The sequence below is a fragment of the Nerophis ophidion genome, linkage group LG16 (genome assembly GCF_033978795.1).
Source record: "Nerophis ophidion isolate RoL-2023_Sa linkage group LG16, RoL_Noph_v1.0, whole genome shotgun sequence".
In the NCBI taxonomy this organism is placed as follows: Eukaryota; Metazoa; Chordata; class Actinopteri; order Syngnathiformes; family Syngnathidae; genus Nerophis; species Nerophis ophidion.
The window spans coordinates 3546673-3561500 of NC_084626.1; the positions used below are offsets into that span (position 1 = coordinate 3546673).

The 14828-nt window shown below is 37.2% G+C and overlaps 1 protein-coding gene across 1 annotated transcript in view; it reads right to left on the bottom strand.

The window, feature by feature from the left end:
• Nucleotides 1–14828, bottom strand: part of dyrk3 (dual specificity tyrosine phosphorylation regulated kinase 3) — a 55199-nt gene that overhangs the window by 39403 nt on the left and 968 nt on the right. The window contains exon 2 of the mRNA XM_061922596.1: nucleotides 5218–5327. Within this exon, the coding sequence (XP_061778580.1) occupies nucleotides 5218–5327 (110 nt within the window). The remainder of the gene's footprint in view (nucleotides 1–5217; nucleotides 5328–14828) is intronic.

Genomic DNA, 14828 nt, shown 5'->3' on the forward strand with positions numbered 1-14828 from the left:
AAAATGAGCGATACTGTGAAAGTTTTTATAATAGTGAGTAACTTTGTTGTTGCTATGATTCAATAGTCGGTGTAAAAGTTTCACACTTGCACATCCAAACATTAAAATTACACTAAAATGAGCGATACTGTGAAAGTTTTTATAATGGTGAGTAACTTTGTTTTTGCCATGTTTCAATGGTCGGTGTAAAAGTGTCACGCTTTCCCATCCAAACATATTAAAATCATAATAAAATTAGCGATACTGTGAAAGTTTTTATAATTGTGAGTAACTTTGTTGTTGCTATGTTTCAATAGTAGGTGTAAAAGTTTCACACTTGCACATCCAAATATATTAATATGATACTAAAATGAGCAATACTGTCAACGTTTTTATAATGGTGAGTAACTTTGTTGTTGCTATGTTTCAATAGTCGGTGTAAAAGTTTCACACTTCCACATCTGAACATATTAAAATGATACTAAAATTAGCGATACTGTGAACGTTTTTATAATGGTGAGTAACTTTGTTGTTGCTATGTTTGACTAGTAGGTGTAAAAGTTTCACGCTTGCCAATCTAAACATATTAAAATCATACTAAAATTAGCAATACTGTGAAAGTTTTTATAATAGTGAGTAACTTTGTAGGTGTAAAAGTTTCACATTTACACACCAAAATATATTGATATGATACTAAAATAAGCAATACTGTGAACGTTTTTATAATGGTGAGTAACTTTGTTGTTGCTGTTTTTAAATAGCAGGTGTAAAAATGTCACGCTTGCACATCTAAACATATTAAAATGATACTAAAATGAGCGATACTGTGAACGTTTTTATAATGGTGAGTAACTTTGTTGTTGCTATGTTTCAATAGTCGGTGTAAAGGTTTCACGCTTTCCCATCCAAACATATTAAAATCATAATAAAATTAGCGATACTGTGAAAGTTTTTATAATGGTGAGTAACTTTGTTGTTGCTATGTTTCAATAGTAGGTGTAAAAGTTTCACGCTTGCACATCTAAACATATTAAAATGATACTAAAACGAGCGATACTGTGAAAGTTTTTATAATGGTGAGAAACTTTGTTATTGCTTTCAATAGTAGGTGTAAAAGTTTCACGCTTGCAAATCCAAACATATTAAAATTATACTAAAATTAGCAATACTGTGAAAGTTTTTATAATGGTGAGTAAATTTGTTGTTGCTATGTTTCAATAGTGGGTGTAAAAGTTTCACACTTGCACATCCAAACATGTTAAAATTATACCAAAATTAGCGATACTGTGAAAGTTTTTATAATGGTGAGTAACTTTGTTGTTGCTATGTTTAAATAGTCGGTGTAAAAGTTTCCCGCTTGCCCATCCAAACATATTAAAATTATAATAAAATTAGCAATACTGTGAAAGTTCTTATAATGATGAGTAACTTTGTTGTTGCTATGTTTCAATAGTAGGCATAAAAGTTTCACACTTGCACCTCCAAATATATTAATATGATACTAAAATGAGCAATATACTGTGAACGTTTTTATAATGGTGAGTAACTTTGTTGTAGCTATGTTTCACTAGTAGGTGTAAAAGTTTCACACAACTAAACTAGTGTTGTCCCGATACCAATATTTTGGTAATTCAAAAGCCAGCATCTGTGATAGTATGGGGGTGCATTAGTGCCCAAGGCATGGGTAACGTACAAATCTGTGAAGGCACCATTAATGCTGAAAGGTACATACAGGTTTTGGAACATAAGCTGCCATTTAAGCGCCGTCTTTTTCATGGACGCCCCTGCTTATTTCAGCAAGACAATGCCAAGCCACGTGTTACAACAGCGTGGTTTTGTAGTAAAAGAGTGCTGGTACTTTCCTGGCCCGCCTGCAGTCCAGACCTGTCTCCCATCGAAAATGTGTGGCGCATTATGGAGCGTAAAATACGACTGCGGCGACCCCGGACTGTTGAACGACTGAAGCTGTACATAGAACAAGAATGGGAAACAATTCCACTTTCAAAGCTTCAACAATCAGTTTCCTCAGTTCCCAAACGTTTATTGAGTGCTGTTAAAAGAAAAGGTGATGTAACACAGTGGTGAACATGCCCTTTCCCAACTACTTTGGCACGTGTTGCAGCCATGAAATTGTAAGTTAATTATTTTTTGCCAAAAAAAAACTAGTTTATGAATCTGAATATCAAACATCTTCTCTTTGCAGTGCATTCAACTGAATATGGGTTGAAAAGGATTTGCAAATCATTGTATTTCATTTTATATTTACATTTAACACAATTTCCCCACTCATATGGAAACAGGGTTTGTACATAAAACAAGAATGGGAAAGAATTCCACTTTCAAAGTTTCAACAATCAGTTTCCTCAGTTCCCAAACGTTTATTGAGTGTTGTTAAAAGAAAAGGTGATGTAACAGTGGTGAACATGCCCTTTCCCAACTACTTTGGCACGTGTTGCAGCCATGAAATTCTAAGTTAATTATTTTTTGCCCCAAAAAAAACTAGTTTATGAGTTTGAACATCAAACATCTTCTCTTTGTAGTGCATTCAATTGAATATGGGTTGAAAATGATTTGCAAATCATTGTATTCTGCTTATATTTACATCTAACACAATTTCCCCACTCATATGGAAACAGGGTTTGTACATAAAACAAGAATGGGAAAGAATTCCACTTCCAAAGCTTCAACAATCAGTTTCCTCAGTTCTCAAACGTTTATTGAGTGTTGTTAAAAGAAAAGGTGGTGAACATGCCCTTTCCCAACTACTTTGGCACGTGTTGCAGCCATGAAATTCTAGGTTAATTATTTTTTGCAAAAAAAAAATAGTTTCTGAGTTTGAACATCAAATATGTTGTCTTTGCAGTGCATTCAACTGAATATGGGTTGAAAATGATTTGCAAATCATTGTATTCCGTTGTATATTTACATCTAACACAATTTCCCCACTGATATGGAAACAGGGTTTGAATGGGAAAGAATTCCACTTTCAAAGCTTCAACAATCAGTTTTCTCAGTTCCCAAACGTTTATTGAGTGTTGTTAAAAGAAAAGGTGATGTAACACAGTGGTGAACATGCCCTTTTTCAACTACTTTGGCATGTGTTGCAGCCATGAAATTCTAAGTTAATTATTTTTTGCCAAAAAAAAACTACTTTGAGTTTGAACATCAAACTTCTCTTTGCAGTGCATTCAACTGAATATGGGTTGAAAAGGATTTGCAAATCATTTTATTCCGTTTATATTTACATCTAACACAATTTCCCCACTCATATGGAAACGGGGTTTGTACATAAAACAAGAATGGGAAAGAATTCCACTTCCAAAGCTTCAACAATCAGTTTCCTCAGTTCCCAAAACGTTTATTGAGTGTTGTTAAAAGAAAAGGTGGTGAACATGCCCTTTCCCAACTACTTTGGCACGTGTTGCGGCCATGAAATTCTAAGTTAATTATTTTTTTCCCAATAAAAACTAGTTTATGAGTTTGAACATCAAACATCTTCTCTTTGCAGTGCATTTAACTGAATATGGGTTGAAAAGGATTTGCAAATCATTGTATTCCATTTTATATTTACATCTAACACAATTTCCCCACTCATATGGAAACAGGGTTTGAATGGGAAATAATTCCACTTTCAAAGCTTCAACAATCAGTTTTCTCAGTTCCCAAACGTTTATTGAGTGTTGTTAAAAGAAAAGGTGATGTAACACAGTGGTGAACATGCCCTTTCCCAACTACTTTGGCATGTGTTGCAGCCATGAAATTCTAAGTTAATTATTTTTTGCCAAAAAAAAAATACTTTGAGTTTGAACATCAAACATCTTCTCTTTGCAGTACATTCAACTGAATATGGGTTGAAAATGATTTGCAAATCATTGTATTCCGTTTATATTCACATCTAACACAATTTCCCCACTCATATGGAAACAGGGTTTGTACATAAAACAAGAATGGGAAAGAATTCCACTTCCAAAGCTTCAACAATCAGTTTTCTCAGTTCCCAAACGTTTATTGAGTGTTGTTAAAAGAAAAGGTGGTGAACATGCCCTTTCCCAACTACTTTGGCACGTGTTGCGGCCATGAAATTCTAAGTTTATGAGTTTGAACATCAAATATCTTGTCTTTGTACTGCATTCAATTGAATATGGGTTGAAAAGGATTTGCAAATCATTGTATTCCGTTTATATTTATATCTAACACAATTTCCCCACTCATATGGAAACAGGGTTTGTACATAAAACAAGAATGGGAAAGAATTCCACTTCCAAAGCTTCAAAAATCAGTTTTCTCAGTTCTCAAACGTTTATTGAGTGTTAAAAGAAAAGGTGGTGAACATACCCTTCCCCAACTACTTTGGCACGTGTTGCGGCCATGAAATTCTAAGTTAATTATTTTTTGCAAAAAAAAAAAATAAAGTTTATGAGTTTGAACATCAAATATCTTGTCTTTACAGTGCATTCAACTGAATATGGGTTGAAAATGATTTGCAAATCATTGTATTCCGTTTTATATTTACATTTAACACAATTTCCCCACTCATATGGAAACAGGGTTTGTACATAAAACAAGAATGGGAAAGAATTCCACTCCCAAAGCTTCAACAATCAGTTTCCTCAGTTCCCAAACATTTATTGAGTGTCGTTAAAAGAAAAGGTGTTGAACATGCCCTTTCCCAACTACTTTGGCACGTGTTGCGGCCATGAAATTCTAGGTTAATTATTTTTTGCAAAAAAAAAAAATAGTTTCTGAGTTTGAACATCAAATATGTTGTCTTTGCAGTGCATTCAATTGAATATGGGTTGAAAAGGATTTGCAAATCATTGTATTCCGTTTTATATTTACATTTAACACAATTTCCCCACTCATATGGAAACAGCGTTTGTACATTTACACATATTAAAAAAGTAGTCAAATTTTTTATGACAGTGCCTGCCTAATAATATTTTGATGATCAGCTAATCAGGTCAACCAGCAAGATTGTACACACCTTTTGAAGCAATCACTCACAGAAAAGTCTGGTGGTACACAAAGTGCATCGAACGGCTTGAAGATAAGAGATAAAGAACCACACTGCCACGCAAAAGTGAAGGCTGAACCTGGTAAAGTTAATGAGATGACGAGAAAGAAACGTGGTTGGAGTAGGGTGGTGGAGGGTTGTGTCTCTCCAAGGAACAGGATGTCTGGAGACAGCCTCTCATAGCAAAGGAAAGAGGCCTTTGTTGGCTTTGTGTGTTTGCTTACTGTGTGCTTGGGCATGGGGGGCAGGCCGGAAGGACTGTTTGTGTCGGCGTCCTCTTTGAGGATGTGGTCCGTCCTCATGTACGAGTCATAAAGGCCATCGCCGTGACGCGCTGAGGGGACATAGAGGAACAGAACGCATCAGCATGGGAAAGGACAATAAATCAGAAGCAACAACCAAAGATAAATCATGTCATCTTCTGGAGGGGGTGGGGCAAGTCAAAGTAGCATTGATTACTTTGTCAATAAAGTCCCCAACTGTGAAAACAAACCGGAGAAGCAGGACGGCTCTGTCCGTAGTGAAAATCCCGTCCAATAAATGCATTGTGCCCAAGACAAGGGCAGCGACCTGACCAGCTTAGGTGGGGCTTACGGCCGCAGATTGCTAGCGCTGCAAGTGGTATTATTGGCCTAACGGGGGTAACAGATGCCTGTGTGACGACAGCATCTTTCCGTCTACCCATCTGTCCGTTCAAGCCCCGGTCACGTCCTGCTCGTATCAGGTCAGGTGCGCTCCGAAATAGAGCCAACGTAGCTATTCGACAAGCTAAGTCGTCCACTTAATTTGAGATGATACAAGCCGAGTGCATGCATGAGTGAAGAGGAAGGCGGTTTCTCGTATGACAAAGCCCCCATCCTCAAGCTGTTTATCGCAACAGTTGTTAGGCAGCTTTCTAGCGCACTGGGGATAAGATCCTCCACCTTCTAGGGCTGGGCGATATATCGAATATACCGGATTTCCTTGAATTGCCGCCGGGGCACTAATTAATTTAAAACCTCTTCTCACTCCTGCGCTTACCAAAGGCATGTGGTAAAAGTAGGCATGCGCTAATTATTTTCAAACCTCTTCTCACTCCGGCACTTACCAAAGGTATGCAGCAAAAAATTTGAGTGTGACGTAAGCTTGGACCTTAAATCCTACTGAATAGCTCTTAATCTTCTTTGCTTTATGCGATTTCAAATTACCGGTATTGAAATCCGCCTCCTCCATTTTGAAAATGATGACAGGGGAAGTGTCACTCGTGACGTCACGAGTTTGACCAGGCGGTAATACTAAGCATGGGCTAATTATTTTGGGAAACGAGTTTGAACCGGCAGTAATTCAAGGCAGGCGCATACTATATGCCATGCGGCAATTCAAAGAAATATGGTATGCGATAAGAGAAAATGACTATATCGTGATATTGGCGTATACGTTCTCACACTACAGGTGTTTCTCGCGCTCTTGTCTCTCCTCACAGAGACATAAAACAAGTGCTCCTTCTTACATACGTCACATACTGTCCCGCGTGCAATGTCATATGCCCTCGCCGAGCAGAGAGGCAGCGGCATGGGTAACGTTAGCAGTGGTGCTAGCAGTGCGAGTGGTAGTACGAGAGAAAAGGTGCGAATCTGGTAACAAATGAACTAAGAATTAATTCCCAAGAAAAACAGCACGGGGTTCATCGTATGGCTTCAAGCGGGAAGATGTCGAACAGACAACCGTAATATGTCAAGTATGCGGCAAAAGCATTGCTACACAAAGTAACATTAGTGAAGTGAATTATATTTATATAGCGCTTTTTCTCTAGTGACTCAAAGCGATTTACATAGTGAAACCCAATATCTAAGTTACATTCAAACCAGTGTGGGTGGCACTGGGAGCAGGTGGGTAAAGTGTCTTGCCCAAGGACACAACGGCAGTGACTAGGATGGCGGAAGCGGGAATCGAACCTGCAACCCTCAAGTTGCTGGCACGGCCGCTCTACCAACCGAGCTAAACCGCTCATTTGTAGTGTCATTCGAAAAGTCACCCGCTAGAGCAGTGGTTCCCAAATGGGGGTACGCGTACCCCTGGGGGTACTTGAAGGTATGCCAAGAGGTATGTGAGATTTTTTTTTAAATATTCTAAAAATATCAACAAAATCCTTTATAAATATATTTATTGAATAATACTTCAACAAAATATGAATGTAAGTTCATAAACTGTGAAAAAAAAAATACAACAATGCAATATTCAGTGTTGACAGCTCGATTTTTTGTGGACATGTTCCTTAAATTTTGATGTTAAAGATTTCTTTTTTTGTGAAGAAATGTTTAAAAATTAAGATCATGAATCCAGATGGATCTCTATTGCAATCACCAAAGAGGGCACTTTAATTGATGATTACTTCTATGTGTAGAAATCTTTATTTATAATTGAATTACTTGTTTACTTTTCAACAGGTTTTTAGTTATTTTTTTTCCAAATAATTCAAGAAAGACCATTAGAAATTATCAAAATTTTGTACGGTTATACAATTTAATAAATCAGAAACTGATGTCATAGAGCCGTATTTTACTTCTTTATCCCTTTTCTTCAACCAAAAATGTTTTGCTCTGATTAGGGGGTACTTGAATTAAAAACATGTTCACAGAGGGTACATCACTAGAAAATGAAGAGTGCTTGAAACTCCACATGTCAACATCTCCGTTCGGTGCCACACCCACAAAATGCCCAGGCAACCATTTCCAGATCAACACCGTATGAAACTAATAGTTAACGTCCGCAGGAACCTTCCACATAGCGAAGGAAATACACTATTTGATTTCCTATTATGCATTTTTATTTGACAGATATTGAAAAATATTTTGTGTACTTTTTTTGTTTTAAACTATGTTAGTGTCGTTCTATACAAAAAGTGCACTTTAATCTAGTGTTATTTTGATATGTCATCTTAGTGACATCATGCACAAAAGTGCACTTGTAGATTGTTTTAAAATGTCTGACAATCTTGCACTTTCTGTTTTGGAAATTACATGAATGTCCGCGCCACTGCTTAATTGTTTAATTTTTAGGAAAATGGACTTAGTTGTGGTTTCCCTCTCTGCATGAAGGTTTAAAATCCGCATATATTAATGCAGTGTGAACAAGAATGTTTTTAACGTAGACACATAGAATCATCATCCTGCTGTGATTATACGCATCAAGTGTTCATTCAAGGTTAAGGAAAAATATGGAGATATATATCATGTATCGTGACAATGGGCTAAAAATATCGATATATTAATAAAAGGCCTTATTGCCCTACGTCTAAACATTACAAAATGACACAAAAGTTGGCAATTTCCGTAGATTCCACGCTTCTGCACTTTGACCATATTATTAGATCAGTCATACTGAAAATACACGGAAAATGTGAAAGAGACGTGGCCTAAAATATAATGAAAGGCCCAGACCTAACCCCTTTTTGTGTTGACACATAGAAACCCTGATAGCCAGAGGACATGTTTGGTGAGCTCCGAGAAAAACAACTGGTGTTCCCTACGACTGGCCCATGAGAGTGTTGGAAGCACGGGCAGGTGCGTCACACCCTGTGTCCCCTTGTCAACAGAACTGCTCCGGGACAGATTAGACTCGCTGCCTGGATACTGACGCATTAGACCTGCACAGCACAGCAAACACGGGCTTTAGATCGCCACAAACATTTATCAGGGCAGAGCACGGACCCGAGTAGCCTTCTGCGAAGTCCTGATCACTCGGCGAGGTCTCTGCTTCTTTAGGACAGAGCTGGGCTTTTGCTTTGATAGCAAACCTCCCAGGAGAAGAAAGAAAACAAACATGCCCTAGTTCCTCAAAGAGAGTCTTCTGCCAAGATAATATTTTTTGTGGAAAAATCAGCCTTTTGTTACAAGACCACGGGACAATTTCACCAATCAACACAATTACACGGACACTTCTGTCGTGGCAGGAAGCACAAAAAGGGAATTGAACATAAGGTTTGCCATTTTGGACTAACTCCAGATGTACGTCCTTGATTTAGAAGTCAAACTATATCAAGATCCTACACACAATACCTCATCATGATAATGTGATGGTGCTTTATAAAATGTGTTATAAAGTCACATGTGAGTGAATTATATTTATATAGCGCTTTTCTCTAGTGACTCAAAGCGCTTTAACATAGTGAAACCCGATATCTAAGTTACATTTAAACCAGTGTGGGTGGCACTGGGATCAGGTGGGTAAAGTATCCTGCCCAAGGACACAACGACAGTGACTAGGGATCGAACCTGGAACCCTCAAGTTGTAGGCACGACCACCCTATTAACCGAGCTATATCGCCCAGGCATGGCTTCATTGTGCATACAACCTTTGTTCAATACTTAGTCGATGCACCTTTGGCAGCAATTCCAGCTTGTAGTCTTTATGCCACAAGCTTGGCACACCCATCTTTGGGGAGTTTCAACCATTCCTCTTTGCAGCACCTCTACAGGTTGAATGGGAAGTGTTGCTTTTCACCCAGGATGTTTCTGTGTCATACTGCATTCATATTTCTCTCTATCTTATTATTTATACTGTTTATTCATATTTTCTATTTTGCCTTGGGTTTATTTTTCTTTATTTTTTTTAACATGTCCGAAATAAAAACATTATTTACAATACAATCCTGTCTAGTGTCCCAGTTCCTGCTGCTGAAAACCACCCCCACAGCATGATGCTGCCACCACAATACTTCACTGTTGGGATGGTATCGGCCTGGTGGAGAGTGGTGCCTGGTTTCCTCAAAACATTCACGACAAAGACTTCAATCTTTGTCTCATCAGACTAGAGAATGTAGTTTCTCATGGTCTGAAAGTCTTTCAGGTGCATTTTGGCAAACTTTTTACAAAGAAACGGTTTCCGGCTGGCCACGCTACTATACGGGCCCGATTGGTGGATTTGCTGCAGAGATGGTTGTCCCTCTGGAAGGTTCCTGTAGCTCTGACAGAGTGACCATCGGGTGCTTGGACACCTGCCTGACTACAGTCCTTCTCCTCCGATCGCTCTGTTTCGATGGCCAACCAGTTCTACGAAGAGTGCTGGTGGTTCCAAACTTTTTCCATTTACGGATGATGGAGGCCACTGCGCTCTTTGGGACCTTCAAGGCATCTGATGTCTTTCTGTACCCTTCCCCAGATTTGTGATTCAATACGATCATGTCTCGGAGGTCTACAGACCATTCCTTTGACCAACCTTGGGACCTTCAAAGCGTCAGATGTTTTTCTGCACTCTTCCCCAGATTTGTGATTCGAGTTAATCATGTCTCGGAGGTCTACAGACCATTCCGTCGACAAACCATGGGACCTTCAAGGCATCAGATGTTTTTCTGTACCCTTCCCCCGATTTGTCATTCGAGACAATCATGTGTCGGAGATCTACAGACCATTCCTTCGACAAACCTTGGGACCTTCAAGGCATCAGATGTTTTTCTGTCCCCTTCCCCAGATTTGTGATCCGACACAATCATGTCCAGAGGTCTACAGACCATTCCGTCGACAAACCATGGGACCTTCAAGGCATTAGATGTTTTTCTGCACCTTTCCCCAGATTTGTGATTCGAGATAATCATGTCTCGGAGGTCTACAGACCATTCCGTCGACAAACCTTCCTGGTTTGTGCTCTCCCATGCATTGTCAAGTATGGGACCTTAGACAGGTGTGTACCTTTCTAAATCAATCAATCAATCAATGTTTACTTATATAGCCATGTTCAACCAACTGACGATGCACCTGAGCTCGCTATTGAGCTTCATGGCATAGGCTGTGAATACTTACGTTACTGTGACTTTGTTTTTTATGTTACAAATGCACAACAAAGACAAAAGGTCAAGCACATGTGTGTCATTAAATGTGTTTCTGGGTAGTAGAGCGAGGCTCGGGTTCTTTGTAATGTTATCATTGCACCTATCAGTATGACCTCACATTAACAGCAGGGTGCACGTGACAGCAAAAATGAACTATAAGTCGAAACTATTTACAACAACACACACACACACACACACACACACACACACACACACACACACACACACACACACACACACACACACACACACACACACAAAGTCAGTGTGAAAAGACAGCAATTATATCGCCAAACAGCAGGAAAATAAGAAAAAGAAGAATGTCCTGAAATGTCTGCCAAAACATTGGGATAACAGTTGGCGTTGACATGTTGAGAAGTTTACATGTTGAGAAATAACTACTTCATTTAGACGTAGGTCTGCTGCCTGTCCACAAATTGCTAGGATGTGACATTTGAGCCCACAGCCAAGAAAATAAATGACCATACAAAGCCATTTCTGGCACAAGATATTTATGTAAATGGAAAGAGTTGCCCAAGGGCGAACAGGGTTTCTGCAAGTATCAGCAAATCTAATTTAATACTTTTATTGCCACTTAAAACAAATATACTGCCCATGTCCTACTGCAGAACATTATATATAGTCAGAAGCATGCAATTGTCTGCATACACTACAATGTAAGCATTTGACAATGATAATGTTAAACAGTTGAAAAGTTTACATTAACTGTGGCCAACTTAAGCATGAATTTGATCATAATATACAATAACATAATACAAGTAACCCTTTCAAACGCATTAAACATTCTTCATTATTGTAGTATTATTAATCATTGTAACCAGAGGGTCAATAACTAACATCCCAAACAGGTAAAACTATCATCAAAATAAAATGGAATCTCAATATTTTTTGGCAAAAATTGCACTTCAATAAATACTGAACATTTTCATTTTCCTGAAGGAACTCTTCTGAAGGAATCAATAAAGTACTATATATCTATTTTTGAAGTGCAGTTTTTTTCCCTATTGGATAAACTGAGTAGGATGTATTTTTTTGTTATCTTTTAGTTGCCAATTGCAATTGTGTGACTTTTTTAATGCCTCTGGACATCATATTTAATGTTTTTTAATGCCATTTAAGGCCTTCATTTTTAGAAAATCCACCTTTTAATGCTTTTTGATGACCTGTGGAAAACCGTCTGCGAGAATTTGAAAATGATAACGTTGAAGAGTCGAAAAGTTTACATTAATCGTGGCCAACTTAAGTGCTAACTTAATCATAATATATAATAACAAAATGCAGGGTAACTTTTTCAAACGCAATAAACATATTTTACATTACTGTGGAATTTTTAATCTTTGTAATTAGATGGTCAATAACTTAACTATTTTTAGGTAAGCAATCATCAAAATAAAATTGACTCTTAATATTTGTTGGCAAAAATTCCACTTCAAGAAAAAATTCCACTTCAAGAAATACAGAATATTTTGAAGTGCATTTTTTTTTCCAATTGGATAAACTGGGTAGGGTGGGTTGTTTTGTTGTTTTTTTTTGTTGCCAATTGCAATTGTACAACTTTTTTAATGCCTCTGGACATCATATTCAATGTTTTTTAATGCCATTTAAGGCCTTTATTTTTGCAAAACCCACTTAATGACTTGTATTACTTTTTGATCACCTATTTCCCGTATGTAAGCAAATACTGAACATTTTGAAGAGCTGTTTTTTCCCATTGGATAAACTGGGTAAGGTGGTTTGTTTTGTCGTCTTTTTGTTGCCAATTGCAATTGTATGACTTTTTTAATGCCACTGGATATCATATTTAATGCTTTTTAATGCCATTGAAGGCCTTAATTTTCACAAAACCCACTTAATGACTTTTAATGCTTTTTGATGACCAATGGAAAACCCTCAGTAAGCATTTGACAATGATCATGTTGAAGAGTTGAAAAGTTTACATTACCTGTGGCCAACTTAAGCACTAATTTAATAATATAACATAAAATAATGCAGGTAACTCTTTGAAACGCAATAAACATGTTTTAACATTTGTGTGGATTTATTTTTATCTTTGTAATTAGATGTTCAATAACTTAACTAACCTTAGGCAAACAAACATTAAAATAAAACATTTTGAAGTGCAGTTTTTTCCCAATTGGATAAACTGGGAAAGATGGTTTGTTTTGTCTTTTTGTTGCTAACTGTAAGACTTTTTTAATGCCTCAGGACATCATATATAATGCTTTTTAAAGCCATTTAAGGTCGTCATTTTTGAACAACCCACTTAACAACTTTTAATGCTTTTTGATGACCCATATGTAAGCGAATACTGAACATTTTGAAGTGCAGTTTTTTTTCCCAATTGGATAAACTGGGTAGGGTGGCTTGTTTTGTTTTTGTTGTCAATTACAATTGTATGACTTTTTCAATACCTCGACATCATATTTCATGTTTTTTAATGCCATTTAAGGCCTTCCTTCTTGCAAAATCCACACCAATGACATTTAATGCTTTTTGATGACCTACGGAAAACCTTCTGTAAGCAATTGACAATGATAACGTCAAAGAGTTAAAAAATGTACATTACCTATAGCCAAATTAAGCGATAATTTAATCATAATATAAAATAACATAATGCAGGTAACTCTTTCAAACGCAATGAACATATTTTACATTACAGTGGATTTTTTAATCTATGTAATTAGACTGTCAGTAACTTCACTAGCCTTAGGCAAACAAACATCAAAATAAAATTTGACTCAATATTTGTTGGCACTTTAATAAAACATTTTGAAGTGCAGTTTTCCCCCCAATTGGATAAATTGGGTCAGGTGGTCTGTTTTGTTGTCGTATGTGTTGCTAATTGTATGACTTTTTTAATGCCTCAGGACATCATATATAATGCCTTTTAAAGCCATTTAAAGTCGTCATTTTTGCACAACCCACTCAATGACTTTTAATGTTTTTTGATGACCCTTATGTAAGCAAATATTGAACATTTTTAAGTGCGGTTTGGGTTTTGTTTTCCCAATTGGATAAACTGGATAGGGTGGGTTTTTTTGTTTTCGTTGCCAATTACAATTGTATGACTTTTTAAATACCTCTGGACATCATATTTAATGTTTTTTTGATGCCATTTAAGGACTTCCTTCTTGCAAAATCCACGTTAATGACTTGTAATACTTTTTGATGAGCGATGGAACAACTCCTGTAAGCATTAACTATTCTTAGACAAACAAACACACGAATAAAATGGACTCTCAATATGTTGGCACTCCAATTAATATTGAACATTTTGAAGTGCAGTTTTTCCCGAGTTGGATAAAAATCTGGATCAGGTGGTTTGTTTTGTTGTCATTTTGGTTGCCAATTACAATTGTATGACTTTTTCCAATACCGCTGGGAAAAATATTTAATGTTTTTTTAAATGCCATTTAAGGCCTTCCTTTGAGCAAAATCCACCCCAATGACTTTTAATGCTTTTTGATGACCTATGGAAAACCTGTAAGCATTAACTATACTTAGGCAAACAAAAATTCAAATAAAATGGACTCTCAATATCAATCAATCAATGTTTATCTATGTAGCCCTGAATCACAAGTGTCTCAATGGGCTGCACAAACCACTGATTGATTGACTCTCAATATGTTGGCACTTCAATAAATATTGAAATTTTTCCCGACTTGGATAAAAACCTGGATCGGGTGGTTTGTTTTGTTGTCCTTTTTGTTGCCAATTAGAAATCTATGCATTTTTAATGCCCAAGGACATTTATTTAACACTTTTTCAATTAATATTGAACATTCTGAAGTGCAGTTTTTATAAATAAATGATAAATGGGTAGCGCTTTTCTACCTTCAAGGTACTCAAAAGGCTTTGACACTACTTCCACATTTACCCATTCACACACACATTCACACACTGATGGAGGGAGCTGCCATGCAAGGCACTAACCAGCACCCATCAGGAGCAAGGGTGAAGTGTCTTGATCAGGACAAAGCGGACGTGATGAGTTTGGTACTAGGTGGG